At 28.2% G+C, this 24,226-nt stretch overlaps 1 protein-coding gene across 1 annotated transcript; it reads right to left on the bottom strand.

The window, feature by feature from the left end:
- Positions 1–21,351: 21,351 nt before the first annotated feature.
- On the bottom strand, positions 21,352–24,197 carry LOC137826361 (laccase-3). The gene is made up of 6 exons (XM_068632300.2): positions 24,023–24,197; positions 23,766–23,917; positions 23,346–23,590; positions 23,092–23,220; positions 22,047–22,997; positions 21,352–21,682 (listed from the first exon to the last, which is right to left on the bottom strand). The coding sequence occupies exons 1-6, from the start codon at positions 24,134–24,136 to the stop codon at positions 21,552–21,554; spliced, it is 1,722 nt and encodes a 573-aa protein (XP_068488401.1). The 5' UTR covers positions 24,137–24,197; the 3' UTR covers positions 21,352–21,551.
- Between the last annotated feature and the right edge of the window lie 29 nt (positions 24,198–24,226).

Below are 24,226 nucleotides of genomic sequence, written 5' to 3'. Positions count from 1 at the left end.
ACCTTCTTTTTAATTGTTCAAATTAACTCCTATTAAGTATAACTAAATGAGAAGAATAGTTAATAAGTTCAAGTATATATAAATAACGAAAATGGAATGTTTTGATATTACGTTTTTGGCCAGTCATGTTAAAAGATATTAAAGAGAAAATATTGTTAACCTCTAATTTAATAGAATGGAGAAAACGAAAGTATTATACTTTAAATTATGTACTTTAATTTGTAGAATAGAAATATATAAGATTATGCTTTTAAACACAAATATATTTACAATTGTATTTGTGATCAATCATTGTAAAATTGTTATGAATTTATTTTTGCATTAAATATATTCTTAATAGTGATATAATTTCGTATAAAAAATACTTATATTTTTTTTAAAAAATCCAATAACATGCATTTTACTTACTATCGTTTTTTTTTATTTGAAATAAAAATGGGTTAGGTTTCTAAGGGATGCAACCTATCATCACATATAAATCAGGAAAAACTTATTGGTAAAGTAAATAAGATTAAAAGTAATTGAGCAGTTCATGACAAAGGAAAAACAATAAAAGGACTTCCATTTTTCTCTATTAAGAGTTAAAAATGTTAGTAATTTTAACATAATGAAAACTGAAAACCATGACGAAATAATTTTACACATTGTCAATTTCCTCTATTCACTTAATTAGAAAATCAATGATTTTTAACTGTGACAACAATATATAAAATGAAATATATTTTTACAAGAAAATTAACTTTTTATGTTGGCTTTCTCTTATACTAAAATTAATTGAAGGGTTTTGTTCATTGATGAGTTACAATTATTTTTTTTTTAAAAAAAATTGCAACAAATGAATGCGTGAATTAAAAAAATTAATTAGCTTTGGTTAAACAACTTGTGTTGCAAAAGGCATGTTTTTCTAGTTCAGAACTCTCAATAGTAATTCAGAACTCTCTTACTCTTAAATAGAATAAAATATTTTTTAAATTTATAGCATAAAATAAATTCTAAAAAACATATGAATTTTAAACATAGCTTAAAATAAATTGATTTATTTAGTGGTGTGAACATATTCAATTCTTTCAAATACTTCATTCTTATTGAATCTGTTTTGTCTCTATTTTTTGGAATTATGAAATTTTGAATCATAGATCATACGAGAAATATATGTAATGAAATCTATTTTTATGAACTATATTCAATAATTTTTTTTTACCTTAAATACTTTTATTTTTTTATTTTATTTACTTATATATATTATTTATAAAAATGCAAGATCACAAAATTATAATTGTACAAAGTGGGGAATGGAATCAAAAGATGTCTTGGTCCCAACATATATTCTTATAATCATATCTTCCCACTTGAAGGGAAACCATATTCAACCAACCAAACCACTACATATCCCATCAAATTTGAGTCACTCAACCAATGATTTTGTTTCAATTTGTTACTATCCTATAGGGTTTTTTCTTCTTATAAATATCCAAACTCTTAAATACCAATTGAGAACAAGCTAATTAGGGTTCATAATCATTCAAAACATATATAATGGAGCAAGACAAGGTATGAGATTGAGATTATCATGTCTCTAATCAATTGCAAAACATAGCTAGTTCTAGAGCACATTTCAACATGTTAAAACATGGCTATGTTAAAGCCAAAATGACATGGCCCTCACGTATAGGACAAGAAGAAGATGAAAGAAAGATTCGTTCAGATAATTCAAGTGCCAAAAGGTGATCTATAGGGTTCAGACAAGAATTGGTAAAGAAGGAGAGTTACACATGGAAGAACAAAAGAAGGCTTGAACGAGGGGACTGCCCTAAATGCCTTTTTTTTCTTCCAAACATTGGTCTTTGAAGTCTAGATTCACTTTCACATCTAAAAAATATAAGTTATTTAAATTAGTTCTAATTTAAATGTGAATCATAAATATACATATATCATTACATCGATAACTAGTTATACTAATTTAAAAACTATTTATTAATAATAGAAAACAATTTAGATATGTTCTTACTAGGGAGATGAGACCTAGAGAACTATTGAAGTCTTCTACTTCTTCCTTCGGTTGGTCAGGTGATTGGGTGATGAATTGAGATTCTTCTCGTCCTCCTGCTTCTCCTTCGGCACTCGACCTCGGTCAACACCGGATGGTGGGGGTAACTGCGAAGGCACTCCGACGCTCAAGTCAGTAAAGCGGGTGGTCAGCTCTCAGGTAGGTGAACAATAATAAATGACATACCTTACTCCTTGGGATGCGTGCTATTTATATTATTCTAATGGGCTTACCTTGTTGGGCCCATTTATCGAGGTGGATACCGCTTATGGTTGCATTACCTAATTCCTAATGATAGATTAACTTCACTGATATTGGTTTGAGCGTTAACTGTAATAGGGGTCGGCCGTCGGCCAAATCATCTTGGCATGGGTCGGTCATCGGCCATATTCCAGTAGTCTCGGTCGTCTCGGCCAAGTCTTGTAAGACCAAGCCTTCTAAGGTCTCAGCCTCTCAGCTAAGTCAGGTCTCGGCCAAGCCTTCTAGGGTCTCGGCCTCTCGGCCAAGTCTTCTAAGGTCTTAGCCAGGTTCCCCTGGTCTCGGTCAAGGCTAAGTGGGCCTCGGCCTCGCCCATACCGGTACAAGATATGAATAATTTTTTACTCTAAAATAACAGTTGAAAATCACACTTTGACTAGTGATTAAAATATTTTATACTATATAAGTGAGTGCAAAGCCTCATCTTATAAATCGATTTTGTGAAATTGAGTTATACCTCAAGTTCACTTTTTAACTAATCTAATTACAATAATAACTAATTATTTTTTATCTTAAAAATTAGTTTTTATTTAATGAATGATTTTTTTTATTGTAAGAAGCATACAATAAATAGTTCATTTATTGTTAGAATTTATTAAAGTTGCAAAGTTGTAATTGAATTGCAATTTTTGGAATTTATTTAGAAGTTGCAAAGTCGTAATCGAATTCCAATTGCTAGTATACCAAATATATGCAGAAGAGTGTATCGACAAAACTCTTTTTATTTCTAAAGAAAACTCACAAAATCATGTTAAATTAAAATGGTTTAAGAAAGGCATAAAATTCAGATGAAAAAAAAGGTGTAAATGAGAAAGAAAACTTGAAAATTCGGTCGCAAAATATATTTCATTTAACAAAACGCAACACATCCATTTCTTTAACATAATCAAATAAATATAAAGTAGTATTTTATTTCCAAATCAAGAATGCTAAATCGATATCTAGTATTTTATTTAAATTTGTGGTAAAGATAGAGTGCTAATGAGTTTGCATGGTGGTAGGATATTAAGAAGGTTTGTGAAGATGGGGACAAGGAGACTTGGTTTGATAGAAATATTATCTGAAAATTAGATAATGGATCACAAATATTGTTCTAGAAAAATAAATGAAATGGGAAAAATTCTATAGTTGTAAGGTATACTAGGGAATTTGATAACAATAATTGTAAGCAAGCAAAAATATTAGATTAAGTGGGTAAATATGAGTTCTCTTAGATTAAGTCTATTTTGGGATTTTGGAGAGAAAAGTATGAATATAGAGAAAAGGGGATTATACTATCTTTAACTAGATAAGGATTAATTCTTTTACATTTTTTTTCTATATAAGGTTTGTAATACTCCAAATATTCCTATATTTATATTTTTTTTATCGATAGTAAAAGAGTGTAGATAAATATGGCATGACAATACATTATAAGAAAATCATGAAATAGAAATCAAGTTTTAGAGACTAAAATAATTAGTTACAATAGAAACTAAAAATAGAGACCATTTTAGAAACTAAAAAAAAATTGGTTTCTAAATTAGTTTCTATTATTTTCTATTATTGTTAAATAGTTTCTAAATTGGTATCTAATTAGCAACTAAGGTTTTAACTACCAATTATTTAGTTTCTAAATTTGGTAGCAAAAACCTTGGTTGCTAATTAAATACCAATTTAGAAACTATTTAACAATAATAGAAAATAATAAAAACTAATTTAGAAACCAAATTTCTTTTTAGTTTCTAAAATGGTCTCTAATTTAGTTACTATTGCAACTAATTATTTTGGTTTCTACAAATTGGTTTCTATTTCATAATTATCTTCTTGTAGTGATATACCATACTCATTCTTTTCTTGCTAAATTGTGTTTAATATTTTCTTTTATTTTATAAAATATATAAATATGACATTTAAGATTATTATAAGTAGTAGATATATATATTGAAGTATCTTGGTTTTCTTTTCCTCTTTAGTTTAAGTTGTTGTTTTATTTTTTCTATTTTTAATTTAATTTTATTTAATTTTTTAGAATCATTTTTCATATTTTTTAAACATATTCTACTACTAAAACGATAATTAAGTAAAAATTAATTCATCTCATACTTATTTATACTTATTTATTTATTTTTAATAATAGTTTTCATATCACATGACAGTTATGCTTAACATAAAGTTTTATTAGAAAACAAAAATAAAATTTAATTCTAACCAATTAAAATTTATTTAAAGTAAGTTTTTTTATTCTAAAATCTCTTTATTTATTTTCTTTTAACTCTTATTATGAATGTTTTTAGTTATTGAATATTCAATCACTTCAAAATTATATTATCTAAATCAATTCACCTTCTAATTAGTATTTTGATTGTTTGAGTGATGCTTTTCCAAGTTCTTGAAAGTGCATTCTCAACTTTCGTAGATGTAATTATATTTAAATATTTTTTATCATTAATTATGTGTGCATCCTGATTATATTGTTCTTAAAATATGTGGAGAAAGAAAACAAAATCTTCATCCAACTTTACTATTGTCACAAGCTTAATATATATATATATATATATATATATATATATAATATAATATAATATAATATAGTATGAATAATTGTGTAATATTTGTCGTAACCTCTTTCGTAACAGTGTCTCAAATTACTTTGTACATAATTTTGATATTGAAAATCGAAATCTTATGATTGTTTTGAACATTGATGTTTGCCATTTAAACCGAATTTGGAATAGAAGAGAAAGTTATCGCAAGGATTGAAATTGAGTGGTCTAAATTCATTCTGATAAATACCTATTATAATACTTTTACCATTTTAAAAACAAAACTATATTATTTTTCTTTGCAAAATAAATCATTAAGTTATCTAATGTTTCTAATGTTGTTACAACCACAACTATAATATATTATAAATTTATTAGTTTTTATGAAAATTATTTGATTTGATTAAATTTTAAGAATCTCGTAAATTGAATTATTTTTAATTAATTTTTCATTAAAATTTTGTATTCTACCGAGTTTTTAAATATTTTTGTATTTTTTTATAAATAATCTACTACTTGACTTTTTTTTCAATGACATGACTGTTACCGACGATATTGTTTGGTCATTAAATTCCAAATTAAAATAAGTATAGACATACCATGTTATCTTTATTTGAAATATCAAACATAATAAAAAATAAAAATATACATAATCATTTATTATTTTTCAAGTATAATAATTTTTCCTAAAAAATAAAAAAAACTTTATTATTTATTTTTACTAAAATTATTCTTAATTACATAATTTAAAACATGGATAACTTATAATCATAATTATTTTTATTATATAATTAAAAAAAGTATGCAACACCATATATATATATATATATATATAAAATATACACATATCTTCTTGCATACATCTCAAATTACATTACTTTATAATAAATATTAGCTCCTTTGATTATGAAAGTTATTTTGACTTCATTCTGTGGATATATTCTGATTTGATTATATCTAGAATATGCGTAATGAAAATTGAGCAACTTATAGTTTGTTGTGTTATCAATAATTTGATCTATGTTTGTTAGAGGGTATGTATGTGCTCTTAGGGCATGTCTTGTCTAAGTTTGTATAATAGTTAATATCATTCACATTCCATTTGACTTTTTTGTCATAACCACATTTGCTAGCCATGTGGTGTAGATGATTTTCCTGATAAACTCAACTTTGAGTAATTGACTGACTTCGTGTTCCACAACTAAATGTCTTTCCTCATCGAGTTTCATTTTCTTTTGGGTTATAGGTTTACTTGAGGAAATATGACAAGTTTATGATACATAGAGTATGGGTTAATGTCAAACATATTTCTTGGACTCCACACAAAAAGGTCATAATTCCTTACTAATATCTCTTAATAAGCGACTAATCATTTTGTCCATCTTAGTACACTGATTTGGCCTGTAACCTAATTACACATTTATAAGGTAGAGCAATTCTCCTTAAATTTGGCTCGTTGATCAAGGTTGACCCTATTATCATTGGTAATAGAAGCCTGAGGTGTATGTTCAATATGTTGACATGTTTGAACATTGTTCTCTTCTGGCCAACCAGTGTTGTGCTATGCTAGGAAATCTAACACCCCTTGATCTAGGTTGCGCTGCTAGTGGGAGTTTTCAATGAATAAGGATGTGAAAGACCATACTAGCTACAATCACAAAACACACTCAAATTTTTCTACAACAATAACAACGAAATATAATCTAAAACTAAGTTTTGATACCACTATTGGGTACTAGAGTAACAACATAAGAGCTCACAACTAAAATAAAAGATTAATCTAAGAGGTCCATCTTAGAATACAATGATGATGATGCAACAATTCTGCTTCTATTGAGTAGCATAAAACTTGTGGTTTGGAAATTAATTTTATGCGGGCCCACAATGGACACCAAATGTTCTTACTCAGAAAGAGCGTAGAACTCTCAAGATGAGGAAGGTTGTTTGCCTAGCAAGTCAAGTTATGAATATGACCATTGAGGTTGCTTAAGATGATGAGAGGATATCCACTTTTAGAAGATTTTCTAATTCAAGTCACCAAGGGTCCGTTTGGATCAAGGCGAGGAAAAACAAAGACATGAATTGAACAAAGAAAGTTGGAAAAACAAAAAAAGAATTGGGATTAAAGTACGAAATCGATGAATTTTTTTTGTCAAAATTTTCCTCATCTTCTTGAAAGGATTTGCGAGAAAAGTTGGTTATATTATTTTTTTTATAGAAATTAATAAGTTATATATTGATTACATATACAAATTATATTTTAATATATAAATATAACATTTATAATTTTTTTATTAATTATTAATATTAATTTTCATATTATAATAAAATAAATAATAAATAAAAGATTAATTTTAATCTTAATTATTAATACGTATTTTATTAATATTTAATATTATTATTTTTTATTTTACTTGATTTTAATTCTAATATATATTTCTAAATTCTTTTATATTAAATTATTTTATCATTTTTTTTAAATTATTATATTTACCAAATTTGTAAACTTACATTTTATATATTTTAAAAAAATAAAAAATCTTTCGCAACCATCACATCACTCACAAACTTCAATAAACTTTTCTCACAAATCTATTCTAACATACCCTAATCCAAACAATTCCACTTTCTTATCAAATCCACTCCTTCAAATCTCCTCCCTATTCCAAACACACCATAAGAGCAAAAGAAATTGTGAGTATATAAGTAAGTATAATAATTGAATGAGTACTCCCTATAAGGTTGATTTGTAATTTTTTTTTTGGTCTGGATTGAGGTATTCAAAAGATATTTAAAATAAATAAAAATATGATTGATTATTAAATATTTTTTTATATTATTATATTATTATACATATATCGGTATAAATTGGATAAAAATAAATATAAATAGTTTTATTTAAATTTTATTTATTTACTGAATAAGTGACAAGGTAATGCATAGAGGTAAAAAAGTATTTAGGAAGTATTATAATATTAAATGCATGTCAAGGAAGGTGAATATATTTGAAATTTTTAATTGTGTTATCATTTCATTATATGAGCCAAGTTACAAATCTTAAATCTCACTTCTTAAAGATTGAGGAATATCTAAATCATAATTGGGATTATCTCATTATTCTGAAGCTTTTATGTATATGTCCAAATTTGAGTTAAGTCTTCCATAAGAGTAATATCACCTTTTCTAATTACGAGGGACACAAGAACAACATCTAAATAAAATACCAATCTTTTGATGTATCCTTTTAGCATTCAATGCATCTATATAAAAAAATAACAACACCTAACCAATCTTTTGATTAGATATGTATCCCTTCTTTTTTATAAATTTTTTCAAATAAATATTAATAGATAAAGTATGAAACAAGTTAACAACCTTTGTCCATATTGAAATAAATTTCCTTACATGTTTTTTATTATTAAACTAATGAAAAAAATAAATCTTCCTTCAAAGAGATGAATAATTATTTAAATATTTGTTGAAATGTTGAGAAAAAACATCTATATTTTAACATTGAATAAAATAATGACCCAAGTTCCAAGCCTACTATTAACCTACAATACAATAATAATAACTCATCATAACATAATCGTCCTCCTAAAAAAGAAAATATATGAATGCATTAATATTTTAACGGAAAAGTAAGAATCAATCTTTCTTTAAGTGCCAATAAATGGTGCAACTTGTTAGCAATTTAATGAAAAAATAATTATAGCTACCCTTCTAAGAATTTAATTAGCACAAGAAGGATAACTTAAATGTCTTAAAATTAAACACTAACTAAAATTAAGTAATCACGACACAACATTTTAGATACTTAAAGTATAATTAATCCTATACTTTATACACTTAGACTAAATTTAAAAATTTGGATTATTTCTTAGAAACATTGATCTTAAAAAGCAATAAAGGGATGAAAAAGTACGTCATAGACTGAAATTTTTTTTATCAACAAAGAATAAATAAAATAAAATGAAACATTTTATGAGTTTTTCAACCCTTATAAAAAATGGACAAAGTCAAACTACACAAACACCTAACCAAAGGGGTTCCAATAGACTCTACAAATCAACAAGCCGAACCTCAAATATACAAAAAAAATAGATCACATCAAAACAAAAATACATTATTCCTCGTCAGGGTTCTTACAACCTTCTTGCTAGAGACGAAAACAGATACATAATCAAAAAAAATATTCCTTAATAACAACCGAAAGCTCACAATTAACTCTTACCCAAGTTAACAAGATAAAGAATTTGCACAAAATAACAAAATAAGAAAAACTAAAAAAATAAAAACCATTTTCTCATTCTTTCAAAATAATAATTGATGGAGATCCCACATCGACTAGAGATTAGGACATTTCATTGTATATAAGTGGGTGCAAACCTCAACCCTATGAGCTGGTTTTATGGAGTTGAATTAGACTTAAAGTCCACTTCGTAATAAGAATGTTTATCAAAACTTGAACATAAACAATCATAATAATATATAAGGAATAAATCGTAAATGTGAAATTATTTTTCGATATTTTTTGTATGTCAAAGAACCTTACGTATACCTTCCTCTGTTAATGGTTCTGAGGGTGCTAGTTATAGTTTGATGTCAACCCTATGTAAAAAAAGAAGAAGAAAAGGAAAGAAGAAAAAAAAGTACGTAAATCATATTATTAATCATTATATAATATATAATCACTGTATAAGAAAAGTTAGAATGTCATTTAATACAAGGAAAACTATAATACATACACACACATACAGTACATTTCTTTTCTGACAATTTCCTTTAAGTTGACGATATCTTAATTTTGGAATAAAAATTGTGAAACAAAGATGGTAAGAGGACCTTGGCCATTATTAATTACTTGCATTATTATATTATACAAAAAATCATTAAACAAAAATTAATTTTAAAAATTAAATAATTAAAATTTAATAGTTGATTAAATATTAATTTTAAAATTAGTTTATAAATTTTATTAATAATAAAAATTATTTTAAATATTAATAATTTATTTAGTATTTAAAATAATATTTAATTTAATTAATATAGTACCTAATTAGTTTTTGTTTTTAATTTGATTTATATTTAATAATTTTATTGTAGTATTAATATATATAAAATTATGAAGAGAAGTTTTATGAGATGTTTCTTCGTGCATGGGGAGAAGAAGCCAAAAACCAACAAGAATCTTAATCAAATTGATTTGCTTCAATTACATTTATAATTTTTTATAAGTCCAAACTTAAACTTGATATATATATATATATTAATATTCTAAATTTCGACTTATCAATAAAAAAAGTTGTTACAAAACAACTATAATTTTTTTAAACAATAGATTATTTTGATTTTGCAAAAGTCTATAACTTCATTCTTACCTCACAACAAATAATGTAAAACTAGTTATAAATGGTACTTTGAGAAATAGAAACTCAAAACATTCTAAGATAAATTTAACACGAGGAGTAAAATTAATTAAAATAAGCAAGAGAAATTAAAATTATATGCATTAAATAACATATACTTATGTTTTAAACTTAAAATAGTATATTTTACCACACAAATATAGTAATAATTACACTAAACTTTTATTATCCAATAAATATAATGGTATATCACCATAAGTAATCTAAACTTTCTCCAATTAAGATAATTTAATCTCAATTTTAAATTACAAATCCAAAGAAAAAAACAACCAATAAAAAATCTTGAAGTTATGAAATATTAAGTCTCTTATCTCATCATTACTAGAAGCATGTGTTGATGTAGGAGAATCTTTAAAACTTTGAAAAATTATAAAAATGAATATATATATATATATATATATATATATATATATATATATATATATATATATATATATATATAAAGAAGATGGACATTATTTAGTACTCTGCTAGTCCCTACAACATCTACTCTACACTTGCAAAAACTAAAATCCAGCCACTTACAAATTCGTCCCTTTAAAACCAAATTCAGTCATAAGAAAAATTCTAGTGGATTTATTGATGTAATAAAATATTTTTTATATATTGATATATTTAAAACATAACCAATAAAATATATTTTTAAAACTGATTTGATGTAAAAAGAAATTTTCAAAATATAAATTAAATTATTAAAAAGTGAGTTTTAAGCCTAACTCAACCTCATAAAATCAGCTCAATGAGGTGAAGTTTGCACTCACTTATATACTATGAAAGACTCTAATCTCTAGTCGATTCTCTAGTCGATGTGAGATTTCCAACATAAATTATTATAAAATTTAATAATAAAAAAGATAATTTTAAAATAATATTATATTAAAATATATTACTTTAAAATCATTAAAATTTGAATAAATCAATTTTATTTTATTTATTTTTATTGTGATTTATTTATATTCCAAATTATAATTTTAAAGAAAATAACAAGTAGAGAAAAAAGATTTAAGAAAATAAAAAGGAAATGGTTTGCCTATTATACAGTTGTAGGGTGTAGATACACTTTGTGTTTATGGGTTGTAGGGTTTAGATTAGCCCTACTTTTGTGATCCTATGAAGTGTTTGTTAATGCGCCATGTGAGTTTTAGTTGGACCCCTCTAATTTTGTCCACTAAAGAGAATTTTCTGATTTTCTTTCCAAAATCACTTCATCCAATCCTTTGAAGGTCCCTTCGGAGTCTCTAAAGTTTATTTTCAAGAAAATTTAATGGGATTTGTTGTGCCATTGTCCTATCATTGTTCTTGTGGATCACCTCACCCATACTATTATAACACACTTTTTCCAATTCTACAATTTTATACCTTTATATTTTATATAATCTCAATATAGTTTTAAATATTTTAAACTAAACATTTTAATTTTTTTATGAGCAAAAGAATAAATAAATTAATATTTCAACCCTATTACAAGAATGACTATTGTTTTTGCTTGGTGTTGTCCGTTCGGGATCTCGATTCTCAAACAGAATGTTAGAGGAGTACCTCTTAATGGTACTCCGACGGTCAAGTTAATATTTGATTTTTAATCGTTAAGTGTCATAAATGTGTACTTTGACATGATGTTGGCTAACTTATTTATAGGAATAAGTTGGACCTTTAAATTTTATGAGTACTTATTAACACGATTCTCACAGTTAATCTTCTAATACCATATATGATTTTGCCTGTAATCCTCTTTCTAATCTTGTTTTTAGAATGTTAAAGTGAAGTTTAATCAACGTAGTTAGAGTCTCGATCCTAGATGATATATATAGTTATTTGTGGTTGAAATATGTCAGATTTGAAATGGTACATTTATGATTCATGCATAACCCGAAAACATACCTCTAACAAAAGTGGTATCTCACCAAATATCTAATCAACTATAAACAAAACTACTCATATACTCTCGAACAAAAACAACTAAGAATTGAAGTTATATTTGGATATATTTTTTTATCAACATTTCAAAAGAAAATAAAACACATGATAGTTGAAAAGAGAGAGTAAAGAATATAATCTAGATTTTTTCATTCTATATGTACCAAAATGTAAAAATAAAATCTCATTTTGAAGTTAATTACGTTTTTTTTAAAACTCTGAGTAAGGCCTCAAATATAGTTTTGAATATTTGACGAGCCAACATCTATCTCTTTCTCTCTCTCGATAAGCTGAATGGAAGATAAATTAAGAAGAAATGAGAAAGATATATGAATAAAAATAAACAAAAATAACATATATAATGGATTCAAACATATTTTAAAATTATTTCTCTTTCATCAAACTTATTAAGTTATAATTTTATCCTCTTCCATCCTCACGTTAACATGGTGTTTGTGAAAATTTATGAAAAATAAAGGAGAATTTTGGTTTACTAGAACAACACAACCAAACAAGTTTCATAATAAATCATATATATTTAATATAATAAATAATATATTATATTTTTAAAAATCCATTCATTACAGTTAAGGTTCTTAATAAAAATCTCGAATTTGAATTTTATACAGGAAAAAATGTAGTTAAAAATAAAGATTTTGATCAATCATGTTTCTTGATGGAAATTAATTATAAAATAAAAAAAATATTAATGTGTATAAAGCCATTTTTTTGGGGTGAAATGCAGGTATATAAAGCCGTGATGCTAGCTGTTTGTAATGTTGTATCCCATAAATTATTTTTTCTATCACAAGAATTGATTAATATTGGAGAAAAACATTGGTCTCATAATCAATTATTACGTATAAAACATATAATATAAAATGGTTTTCAATGCTTGGAATATGGTTGGTCACAATAAAGAAAAGATTGCTGGCCCCCTTTGGCTTTTCAAAACACAATAATGGTTGAAGAAGAATATGATGACACAAACTTATTCTAACTCTCCAAAATACTTCATTTTTATCTAACAATCTTATAATTTGGATAAGATATTATTAAATACAAATAAAAAAATCTAATAACTCAGTTTATTTTAATAGTAATTAATTACAACATCATTTATGATTATACATAATTGATTAGAAGAATTTATTTTATTAATCTGAAAGCTATAATACTGCATATATATTTAAGTTCTAATATTCATACTATATTTTAATATAGTTTTATATTGTTTAAGATTCGAGACTAAGAACAATTTAGATACTTTTTCATCTTAAGAAATACCTATCAAACAGACAAAATCAAAGAACTAATAAAAAGACAACCAGAGCATAAAAAAACGAACTGCATGCAAGTCAAAGGTTCAAACACCAATTGGGATAAGAAAGCGATGTAAAACGAGACTTATAATAAATTTAAGACTAAACCAACACGAACACTTCAAACACATAAGTCTTTCTTTCTTTAGAAACGACATTATTCATGTATTTTCAAATTTCACTCACAACTCCATTTACGATAAAATTGTAACGAAACATCGATCTTTAAAATAAGCCATACATTAATTAATCAGAGAAATTCACTACTCTAAAATATGTACTTATGTATAAATTTTTGTGTCAATTCTCAATATGTTAAACACATCAAACTTATGATAAAGATGGAAAGATAATTATATTAAAAAATTGCAAAGGCATTTGCCGCCATAATAACAGTCTGTCACGTTTGGCGATTATTTATATGAAGCAGTAACGTCAGTTTTATTGTAATGAAAACATATTTATATGTGTGTGTATGGTTTGAGGTGATTGGTTGAAGAATGTTGTAAAATGAAAGACATTTGATAATGGTGGCATTGAATTCCTTATGCAAGAAGCTATGATTGCAGAGCAGTACTGGAAGATGAAAAATGGAAAGCATATTGGTGACTGTTAATGGAGATTATTAACTTATGATCATTACTTTTCAAGCACTGCCCCTCCCAAAACTTTATTCCCCTCACCATTCATGTAACTTCAACCGGCCCACCCCTCTATCTATTATATTATATCATATATATCTTGTCACTCACTCCTCTTTTCATCAGGGAAGAACCACATTTATCACAAATAAAACTCATTTCATTTGAATTTGTGATTAAAAAATTTATATTGACTAAAGATTAAAATATTTTATAATATATAAGTGGATACCAACCTTATTTTATAAGTTAATTTATATATGTTAGAGACATTTCATTGTATATAAGTAAGTGCAAACCTCATCCCATGAGCCGGTTTTATGAGATTGAGTTAGACTTAAAGTCCACTTCGTAATATGATATCAAAATCATTTAAAGCCTATCCTAACGAGTGTTTGTTGAGCCTATCGTGCCACCCGCTTGTATCGGAGATCCCACATCAACTAGAGATAAGAATACTTCATTGTATATAGGTGGGTGCAAACCACACTTCATGAACCGATTTTATTGGGTTAAGTTAAATTTAAAGTTCACTACTAATAAGTTTATTTCTTAATATGATATCAGATTCATGTAGAGTTTATCCTAATAAATATTTGTTTGGTCTACCAATTTAGAAACCAAAATATTTTTAGTTTCTAATTTAGTCACTGTAACAACTAATTATTTTTAGTTTCTAAAAATTGGTTTATGATTTTTTTGTATTGTATCAAACCATCCATAAATGTTTAATCCCTACATACAAGTTGACAACCTTACCGGAAATATTTGTGTTGGAGATCTCACATCAATTAGAGATAATAATAATATTTCATAGTATATAAAAATATGAAAACTTTGAGCTTATAAATCAGTTTTATTTTGAGTTATATTTAAAATACATTTTTTAATACTTTTCCAATTTTAACTCAAACTTTTATAATTTCCATTTCATATAATAAAATGATCTATTTAAACAATATAGTAATAAAATATCTAAGTTTGTTTGTATATACATATCAACAATCGAATCTGCAGAGTTGTTAACTATAGTATTTTATTAGAGAGAGATCTAGTGGTTGCACATGACCCATACACACATGTGATAGCCATTGATCCAATTATCTGAACTTAGATTGTAGCCTGGAAAACTGATGAGACCTATGTATGTGTGTGAACAGACTATGCCTCTTTACCTTTCTAGTATAGCCATGATTCAACAGATTCAAAAGAACCCTAAAAGTGATATATAGCTGGAGTGTATCACTGACCAAAACTGAAAAGAATAGAAAATGAATATTGTTTTGACGTATATTATGGAAGTGTGAGTGTGGTGTGTGGCAACCCTGATTGTAAGGTAACTTGCCGGCAAAGTTACCCCTGCTGAGAAATTTAAGGTTTTGTGTTGCGGCTCTCTCAGTTTCAACTTTCAAGTCCACGCCATGTCCCTAATCTCCGTTACCCTTTTCACCACAAATATACTAGTCGGCAGCAGGTAACAAAACCTACCACATCTAATATAATATTCATTCTTTCTTTCTTTTTCCAAACCCTTTTTTTCTATGTAAAACACTGTTACCTACTGTTACTTATATCATAACTCACTACTATATTCATTTTTAAAAAAAATATATAATTCCCAATTAAGTTTTCATCTGAATTCTGTGTTTTTTATCCTATAAATACTCTCATAACCCCTTCCCTCTCTTTCCCCACCAAAGTCTAGTTACCTTCTCTTGCCCCTCTCTCTCTCTCTGTAATTTGTTTCTTTTCTTCAGCTTCAGCTTCAGCATCAACTATGTGTATATATGCATGTTTTTCTTCGGCAGGCTTGGGTCATGGAAGATGGTTGCAGAGAGTATGGGAGAATCTGTAAAGCTCAGGAGGGATAGCACCTTGATACTGATGATGCTATACATGTTCATAGCAGTATATACTTGGCGCTATCTATCTTGAGCTTCATGGCTTCTTCTTCATACCAATTAATGTGTTTTCCCCTTCCTCCTTTTCTTTTCATAGATTGTGAGGTAGAACTTTCATCTTCATCTTGGAGTCTTGTTCAATTGAAGTTCATGGCAAGTTAAAACATGTTTGGAGTTATATATAATGTTTTGCTCACTACTTGTTATAAGCATGTTGGCAATTGTTTTGGCATGATTTAGTTGAACATGTTTTGTTTTTCTGTTGTTTGTACTATTGTTGTTAAGTTCTTTTTGTGCTTGTTCTCGTTTGTTCTAGTATGGTCTCTGGAAAGTTGCTATTGCTGATCCATTTTCTCACCGTCAAAACCACAGGCACTGAAGAGATTATGCTGAATAAATTTTGATAACATCTCAGAAATTCTTGTTCATGGTATGTAAATAGTTCCATGACCAAAATTTTCTGTTTTTTTACTGGAAAATAAGATTATTTTACAGTTTATAAGCTAAATACAGTTTTGTAGAGTGGTGAGGTTCTGGTCTCCCTGTTTTTTTTAAACACTATTATACTTATCTCAATTATTATTCATAATATTTTTTTTATCTCAATTGCTCTTTTTTTTATCGTTGTTTATATTCTCAATTTTTGCACCCTCTTTTCTTTTCAGCAGTTTTTTTTAAAAGAAGTCGTTAATAATTAAAATATCCTAATCATATTATATATATTTAAAATGTTTATGAATTATGAATTTTAAGTATATAAAAACAAATATTTATCTTATATAATTCACAGTCTAAAGCACTGGCATACGTATATTTGTCAATATATATCTTATTTATTTTACGGAAAAAATAAATTAGTACTCATCCTACAATTTGAAAACATTTAGAAAATACAGATTGCTAAAATAGTATTTTAAAATATTTATAATATATTGTAAAATACAAGTAAGAATATATCACTGACGCCTTGATCTCTCTTATTTATCCATATATATCTATTTCTCACTTCATTATAGTACTGGAAACTCTTTAGACTATAATATATTATATGAATTTCCAAATCAACAGGTGAGAAATTTCAACATCAATTGTTAATTAAGTGATATAAAAAGTGAATTTTACCTTATATATAGAAAGTATAGTATTTTATATCAGTTGTTAAAAAACTAAAAATTTGTTCAGATTTAAGTTTCAATAATGATGAATCCAATCTAGCAGTCACATGCATCTGGTTGAAAAGTAGTCCAGTATTTCCTTTCAAGTGGATTTTCAGACACACCATATAACTAATTAAGAAATAATGAAATAACCTAGTTTTTTTTTTTACTTTGTGAATGTAACACACATTGGTGCCTATTGGTGCTTGAGTTGCTCATATGCATGAAATTTATAAAAAGTTTTACGTGATGAATTGCAAGTTATTGATAGATATATATAGTTGGTTTAGTTTAATTTTTCTGTTGATTTTAGTGTTGGATGTAATTATTCTTGAAATATTTTTATTATTTATTTTTTTTCTGATAAAAATTTCATTCTTAAATTACTTATCTACCCATCCCTATTCTTTCAACCCGAACATTTCACTCATTGAGTAATTTTCTTGCTAGCCTCTGTTGTCTACAAAGACCTACATAAAGTTGGTGAAGGGTATTTTGAAAATTGAAACCAGTTACTGCACCTAAAACCTTGACCTATTAACAATTACCTGTGTATTGTTTTCTAAGAGAAATTGGTGTTGGCTTTAATAACAATGTGAATGATATGGTGATAAAAGAGGGTACCAATCTTTCTCCTTCTGTGAACTGGTCTGGCCAAAAGCAAAGCCCTAGTCTTTCAATTACAGTGTTTGAACCAGAAACTATCTATTTGAGTTTATAACATGATATAATTAGCTAGGGTTTTCACAGTCTTAGACTTCAACTTTTGCAGGCATGTCTTCTAAATGGCGTGTGTTTGTTGTGGATGTTATTGGCTTCTATCATGAGGAGGCCACTTTCTTCTCCATTGCTGTAATATAATCGACATATCTTCACAATATTCTCCATCATTAAATTCCCATTAAAAGCAAAGTTAATGTGTTGGATAGGCGTCCTCATGAGCTTAGAAAGCTGCAGCAGATTTTGGGTGGCAGACATGTCTTTTTTTGAGGTCTTTTTTGGTGTTTTTCAAGAGTTATCCAGCATATATATATAATATTTGTGGAAAAGGGTTTAAAGTTGCAAAGTAATTTCGTTCTCTAATTAGTGTATAAAAATTCTATATAAGTAGTTAGTTGTAACATGATAAATAGTCAGGAGTTTAGTTTTCTTAATATGTATGTTTTTTTACTTTTGTAAGATGATTATAACTTTTTTAAAGTTGTTCATATTTATTATATCTTTTCTCGGTAATATTTTTTTTTTATGAAAATGGTTACCTTTTCCTCATTCTCCCTTTTTCTTCACTAAACTTTTTCCCCTTTTGCTATTTCTGATTCCATAATCAAGATCACACATCCTTGTTGCCTTAAAATGTGGAGTAATGTTTAATTTCGTATCATGTGCATGTATAGAAAAAGAAATTATGATGAACCCTATAAGCTTTGAACTAATTATCAGATAAAGAACACACACTGATACTTGCCAAAACATTTGTGATCATCTTTTGTCAATTAACAGTTTGAATCATAGCAGAAGACTATATATATGGTGTGCAATTTGGCCATCAAAGTTATGCAGTCATTAATATCATTTTCCACCTTTCCTTTTCCTAAACCCTTTACTCATTTATCCATTTCCCATTAAACAGTATTCAATGATCTTATCTGGTTAACCATTATGTGTGGTTGGGATGCAAAATTCAGGAGTTGATTTAAAGATTTAGAACTTTGAATCAACTTTAGGGTACAAGAGGTGTTCCGTTGTACGGGGACAAAGCAACAAAGTTTCTAGCATTAGATCTTCAAGCTTAATTATTGCTATTATAGCATATCTAGTATAGATTATAAACAGATTGATCATGACACATATATATCTTGAGTGCACTACTTGGTAATGGACCTAAACAGATTCTCCATTGTACAATCAATCTTTGAGAACTTTATTATTTTTTCTCTTGAATGTTGTTTTCAGTTGTTAGTGGAAAGTTTATGCCATTCTAGAAATTCTACAACCTTGAACTCAAGCTTAGTGGTACTGATGAAGCATAAAACATATAAAAGGAAGAGACATGTTGTATAATTATGTGTGAATGATGTTGTTTTTGGATAGCAATTGATTTTGTGAAAAAGGGTTGTGGGGGAAATGGAATGATATTCGTATCTTGTAAGTGTAACAAGGGTGTCAGTGGGAGTGGTGGAGAGTGGCAGACCAAAATGATTGTAATGGCAAGAATGATAATGATTTTGAAAATATTTTCCTTATATCATTTTCAGTTTATGTTCTTCCTGAAAAATGTTATATCATCTCACGAAACCTTCGACAGTGGCGTGGTAGATGCGTTTGAGGTATTTGCACTAGTACAGGTAAATGTTTGGTCTTGGATTTTTGCAAAGTCCTGTTGTAATTCCTTTACGTACCCTAACTGGGTTTTGAACCCAGTGGATTGTATGAGGCTAGTTGTTTAATGTTTTCTTGAGTAGCTCTGGTTGTTCCTTATTTAAGTTGGAAGGTGTTCCTTGGTTGGAGGTTGATAAGGCGCTAGCTATTTATGTATAAGGGTTGGACCACCCTTGAAGTGGTTCCCATTTATTTATTTTTTATTATCTGATAAAAAAGAATCATCTCACGAAGATAGAAAAGAGCGAGTCTTAAAGAGAGTTATATATATATATATATATATATATATATATATATATAAAGGTGAGTGCATAAAAAAAAGTTAATGTTATATAATTTCTAAGATCGATTATCTGTAATGTTTGAATGGATCTCACGTGTGTTCTTGATTTGATTAAAGAAAAAGGAGAGACTAATCTTTCAGAGTAACCTATGTATGTTGGATTGGAAAGTTTATTTAAAGTGAACTAATTTTAATTGGAAACTAAGATAAAGAAAAGAATATAAAAATATAATAAACAAAAAAAAGTGAATAATCATTTCAAATTTAGGATAAAATCCTGTGTACAAAAACAGTGCCTAAGAGAATATTAAAGTTTAAGATTCATAAAGAGTGTAATCTAAGAGAAAATAATGGGGAAAAACGTGTACTAAATGGCATAATAAACTAGAATATCTATGTCGACTCAACATATATTAATAATAATTTACATATAAATTATAATGACTTAAATATAAGAGTATTTTTACAAGTACTCTCACAATTAAGATTAAGATATCAAAACTTCAAAATTGAGAAGGGATTTTGAAGTATTATAGGAAAATTATTAATTAGAAATCAATTTTACAGACAAAAATAATTAGTTACTATATTAATTAAATTAAAAATTAAAAAAAAAAGTTTTTAATTTAGTTTTTATTATTTTTAAATAATTTTTAAATTAATATCTAATTAGCAATCAATGTTTTTCTAAAATTTAAATAATTGATAGTTAAAATCTTAGTAGATACTAATTTAAAAATTATTTAACAATAATAGAAACTAATTTAAAAATAAAAAGAAACTTTTTAGTCTATAAAATCACCTCTAATTTAGTTAACATAGGAACTAATTATTTTTTTATCTCTAAAATTGATTTTTATTTGATGATTTTCTTGTAGTGTTTCTAATTACTTTATTAAATATTTTTTTTTATTGCTCTACGAAATTATTTATAACATATAAAGGTTATTACCAAAATTGTCTAATTTTAAAAAATGGAACAATTAAATTCTACAGAACCAAAATTGTATATTAGTTAAACTATAGAGACTAAATGGATTTACGATTTATTTCTTTTATGAAAAAAATTGTTTTAATTTTTTTGTATGGTTGTTGGCTGTAACTTTTGTTTTCAAGTTTTTTAAAATTACACATAACAAATCCAAGAGTGTTTTTTCGCTGCAGCTTAGTTTTGTGAATTGTTTTTGGGTGTTTTTTTTTTTAAGATTTTATTTATTGTAAAGCATTTGGAGAGTATGATTATAACTGATTTTATAAGGAAACTTGATGTGAAATGTGGAAATGTTATGCTATGATATGAGTGAAAACTTTTAAGTGTATATTTTGGAAATGAATTTAATATTTGTATTATATATTATAAAATGATAAAATATAAATGTTGTAATTAGTTGAGATTTGTAGACACTTATATTATAAAATTTCGTAATCTTTGTCTTCAAGAATGTAATTCTTAATATAATAATACTAATGACGAGAGAGAGAAGGTTAAACCTTTTTGCTTCTAAAATGGTACCAGTTGCACCCAATTAAGAAAAACACAAACATAGGTGCTCAATAGAGCATGGTCCAATTCTGGGCCTTGAAACACCACACAACAAATACTCTCTATTTTGCATGTGTATTAAGACCTGGTGAAACAACAAGTCAATCATTGAAGAACATAAAATTTGTGACTAATGATGTTTTCTTGATCTAACACTGGGGCAGATCTGGTGGTGGAGGAATCACTGACTGTGATGGGCCAACTCCATTTTCTACCAAAAGTGCCGTTCCCAGACCCCAATTCAGATGTGAGTCTATGTGACAATGCAAGAACCAAATTCCTGATTTGCAGTAAGGAAAAAAACCACATAATTGGTTAGTTTTCAATGCTAAGTCTAATAATACAAGTTCAAAATTTTGATGCCTAATAGTGAAGGTTTGTATAGATATGTGTCCAAGTTTTGTTGGGAAAATCAGAACTTTTTTACTCTATTTTCTTTCTATCTGCTTATTGCTTTGCAAGTGTCTATATCTATACCAAAAAATGAAAATTTGTTCTATTTTTCCCAACAATAGTATCAGTGTTTAGTTCTAATATTATAAGATGGAAAGAGTCATTACTCATGTCAACTGGTCTGACATGTTGATGAAGACAATTTCTATTAAGATTGAGAACGTTTATAGGAGTAAATATGGTGTTGTTACCTGGATTATCAGCCACAAAACGAATGGCCACCCATCCTCCTGGTGGAGTTCCAATGGTGTTCCTCACAGGTGGGTCTACGAGGTTAAACCTTGCAGGATCTGTTGCTGGGTTGAAGTTGCCAAAGCCTGAACCAACTACAAAGAAGTGGAATCCATGAACATGCATAGGGTGGTCCTCAGTTGTTACTATGCTGGTGTCCTGCAGAACAATTTGCAGAGTGGAACCATACTTCACCTTGAAGAGCTTAGTTCCTCGGACAGGGGTCCATAGCCCCCGGGGTACATTGCCGGTGTAATTGAATTGTAGAGGAGGAACTGGTGGAAAATCTGTGGTGAAAATACCAGGAATACCTTGATAATAGGCTTGCATAAGGGATGTGGTGGTTGGAAGTACAAAGGAATTATTGTTTATGCTGGCTGCAAAGCGGGTTCCATTTGGTCCCTGGCACCTTGGACTGTTGGGATTTGTGCAGTTGATTAGCCCCAACCCAACAACGAAATAAAGGCTAACATCAACTTTTGTGAAAACCTTGATCTTGGAAAGGCCTCTGATCCCTGCTGTGTATGCAGTTGCAGTGGCTGTGTCATTGAAAGCTGGCAAAACTGGAAGTATTGGTCTTGGGACCTGTCCATTGCCGCAGCTAGCAGATTTGTATTCAAGGATTGCAGTGGTGGTGGTGTTGTCAAATGCAGCATTCATGGCTGTTTGATATGCCCTTGCTGCCATGTAGTATCTTCCCGGGGTTTGATCAGCAGTGACAAGGACATTGATTGTCTGGCCAGGACCTATCATGAGGACATTGGTGGTGAAAGGCTTAGTGTAAGCAGCATCAGTGGCAACAACAGTCATCCTGTGGTTGGCAATTGCGAAGAAGAGTTCTTGATTGAGTGCAGAGTTGATGATTCTCAAGAGAATTGTCTCACCAGCATCTACTGGTACACGTACAGTTTCTGCATTGCATATTTGTTGTATATTTTAGCCATGTGTATATCATAAGATAATGGAAATCTGCATGGAAGCTATGGCTCTATAATGATTCCAAACCTTGACTTGAACATCTATAGAGATCTCCAGGTTGACCATTAATTGTGTATGCAACAGACACATTTGGAGGTGCTCCTGTGAATTGTGCCTGCCTTAAGAGAGCCATTGGATCCCTATCAAACCATTCCCCTGTGCATTATTCAGAGAACTGAAAAGTTCAACATCTTTTGAATAGAAGAAACCTTTTTATTATGGTGCAAAGCTAAATTATAGAACTGAATTGAGAAGAATAAGTGATGGTTTTAGGTAAGTACCAAGAAGGAGGGGAAATTCTTTCTTAGGCATGGAGAAGGGATAAGGAGAACCCAGTTTTGGATATATGATGAGAGCTCCATAGACAGTGGCTCTTAGGAAACCTGTGTGAGCATGCCACCATAGTGTCCCCTCTTGGTTTTGGATTGTAAAGCGGTATGTGTAACTCCCCCCTGGTTGAATGGGACACTGAGTCACATAACTAGGACCATCTGCCCATGGATTTCTCAACATCCTTAACCCATGCCTGATGCAAAGTACACATAACATTGTCAGCATGATGCATATCAATTTTCATGTATGTATCATTAGCATAATGAATTAAGAGGTTACTTCCAACAGAGAAATTGTCCTGCTGAAGGGTAAAGTAAAAAATGTCTTAGCATGAAATTTATGTGAGGATAAATGATGATGCTATCTACCAGTGGATGGAGATGTTATATGGTCCAGCATTTACTACTCTGATTGCAAGAGAATCTCCATTTCTTGCTTCCACAGTTGGGCCAGGAAACTGCCCATTTACTGTGAGTACATTGTGGGTTCTGCACAGCCTCTTCACTGGTACAGTTTGAATCTATTTCAACCAAACATTGAAGATAGTACAATTAAGAAATGATGCATGACATAATTGAAAACTGAGCAAATATAGTGATCATTACATTGAATAAAAAACACTTACAACAAACTCATGGTAGTGATTCTCTGTAGCTGAAGCAAGGGAAACGATGATAGAGAGTAGGCCAAGTAAGAACCAAGAGTAACATTGCTTGCCAGGGAGGTGGATAGTCTTCATTGGTGCCAAAGAATTTGTCAAATGTAGTTACTTGAGTTATGTGACATTTGGTCTATGGTGCAGCTATTTATAGAATGATAAAGAGGGAAA

The sequence above is a fragment of the Phaseolus vulgaris genome, chromosome 8, assembly GCF_051622355.1.
Source record: "Phaseolus vulgaris cultivar YP4 chromosome 8, ASM5162235v1, whole genome shotgun sequence".
In the NCBI taxonomy this organism is placed as follows: domain Eukaryota; kingdom Viridiplantae; phylum Streptophyta; class Magnoliopsida; order Fabales; family Fabaceae; genus Phaseolus; species Phaseolus vulgaris.
Note: the sequence above shows the minus strand (reverse complement) of the source record. Positions and strands in the feature narration are given on the sequence as shown.

Coding starts and splice junctions, on each gene's coding strand:
- LOC137826361 (XM_068632300.2), bottom strand. CDS start 24,136: ATGAAGACTATCCACCTCCCTGGCAAGCAATGTTACTCTTGGTTCTTA. Junction 23,591..23,765: donor TATAACATCTCCATCCACTG/GTAGATAGCATC, acceptor ACTTTGCATCAG/GCATGGGTTAAGGATGTTGA. Junction 22,998..23,091: donor CTATAGATGTTCAAGTCAAG/GTTTGGAATCAT, acceptor TATGCAATGCAG/AAACTGTACGTGTACCAGTA.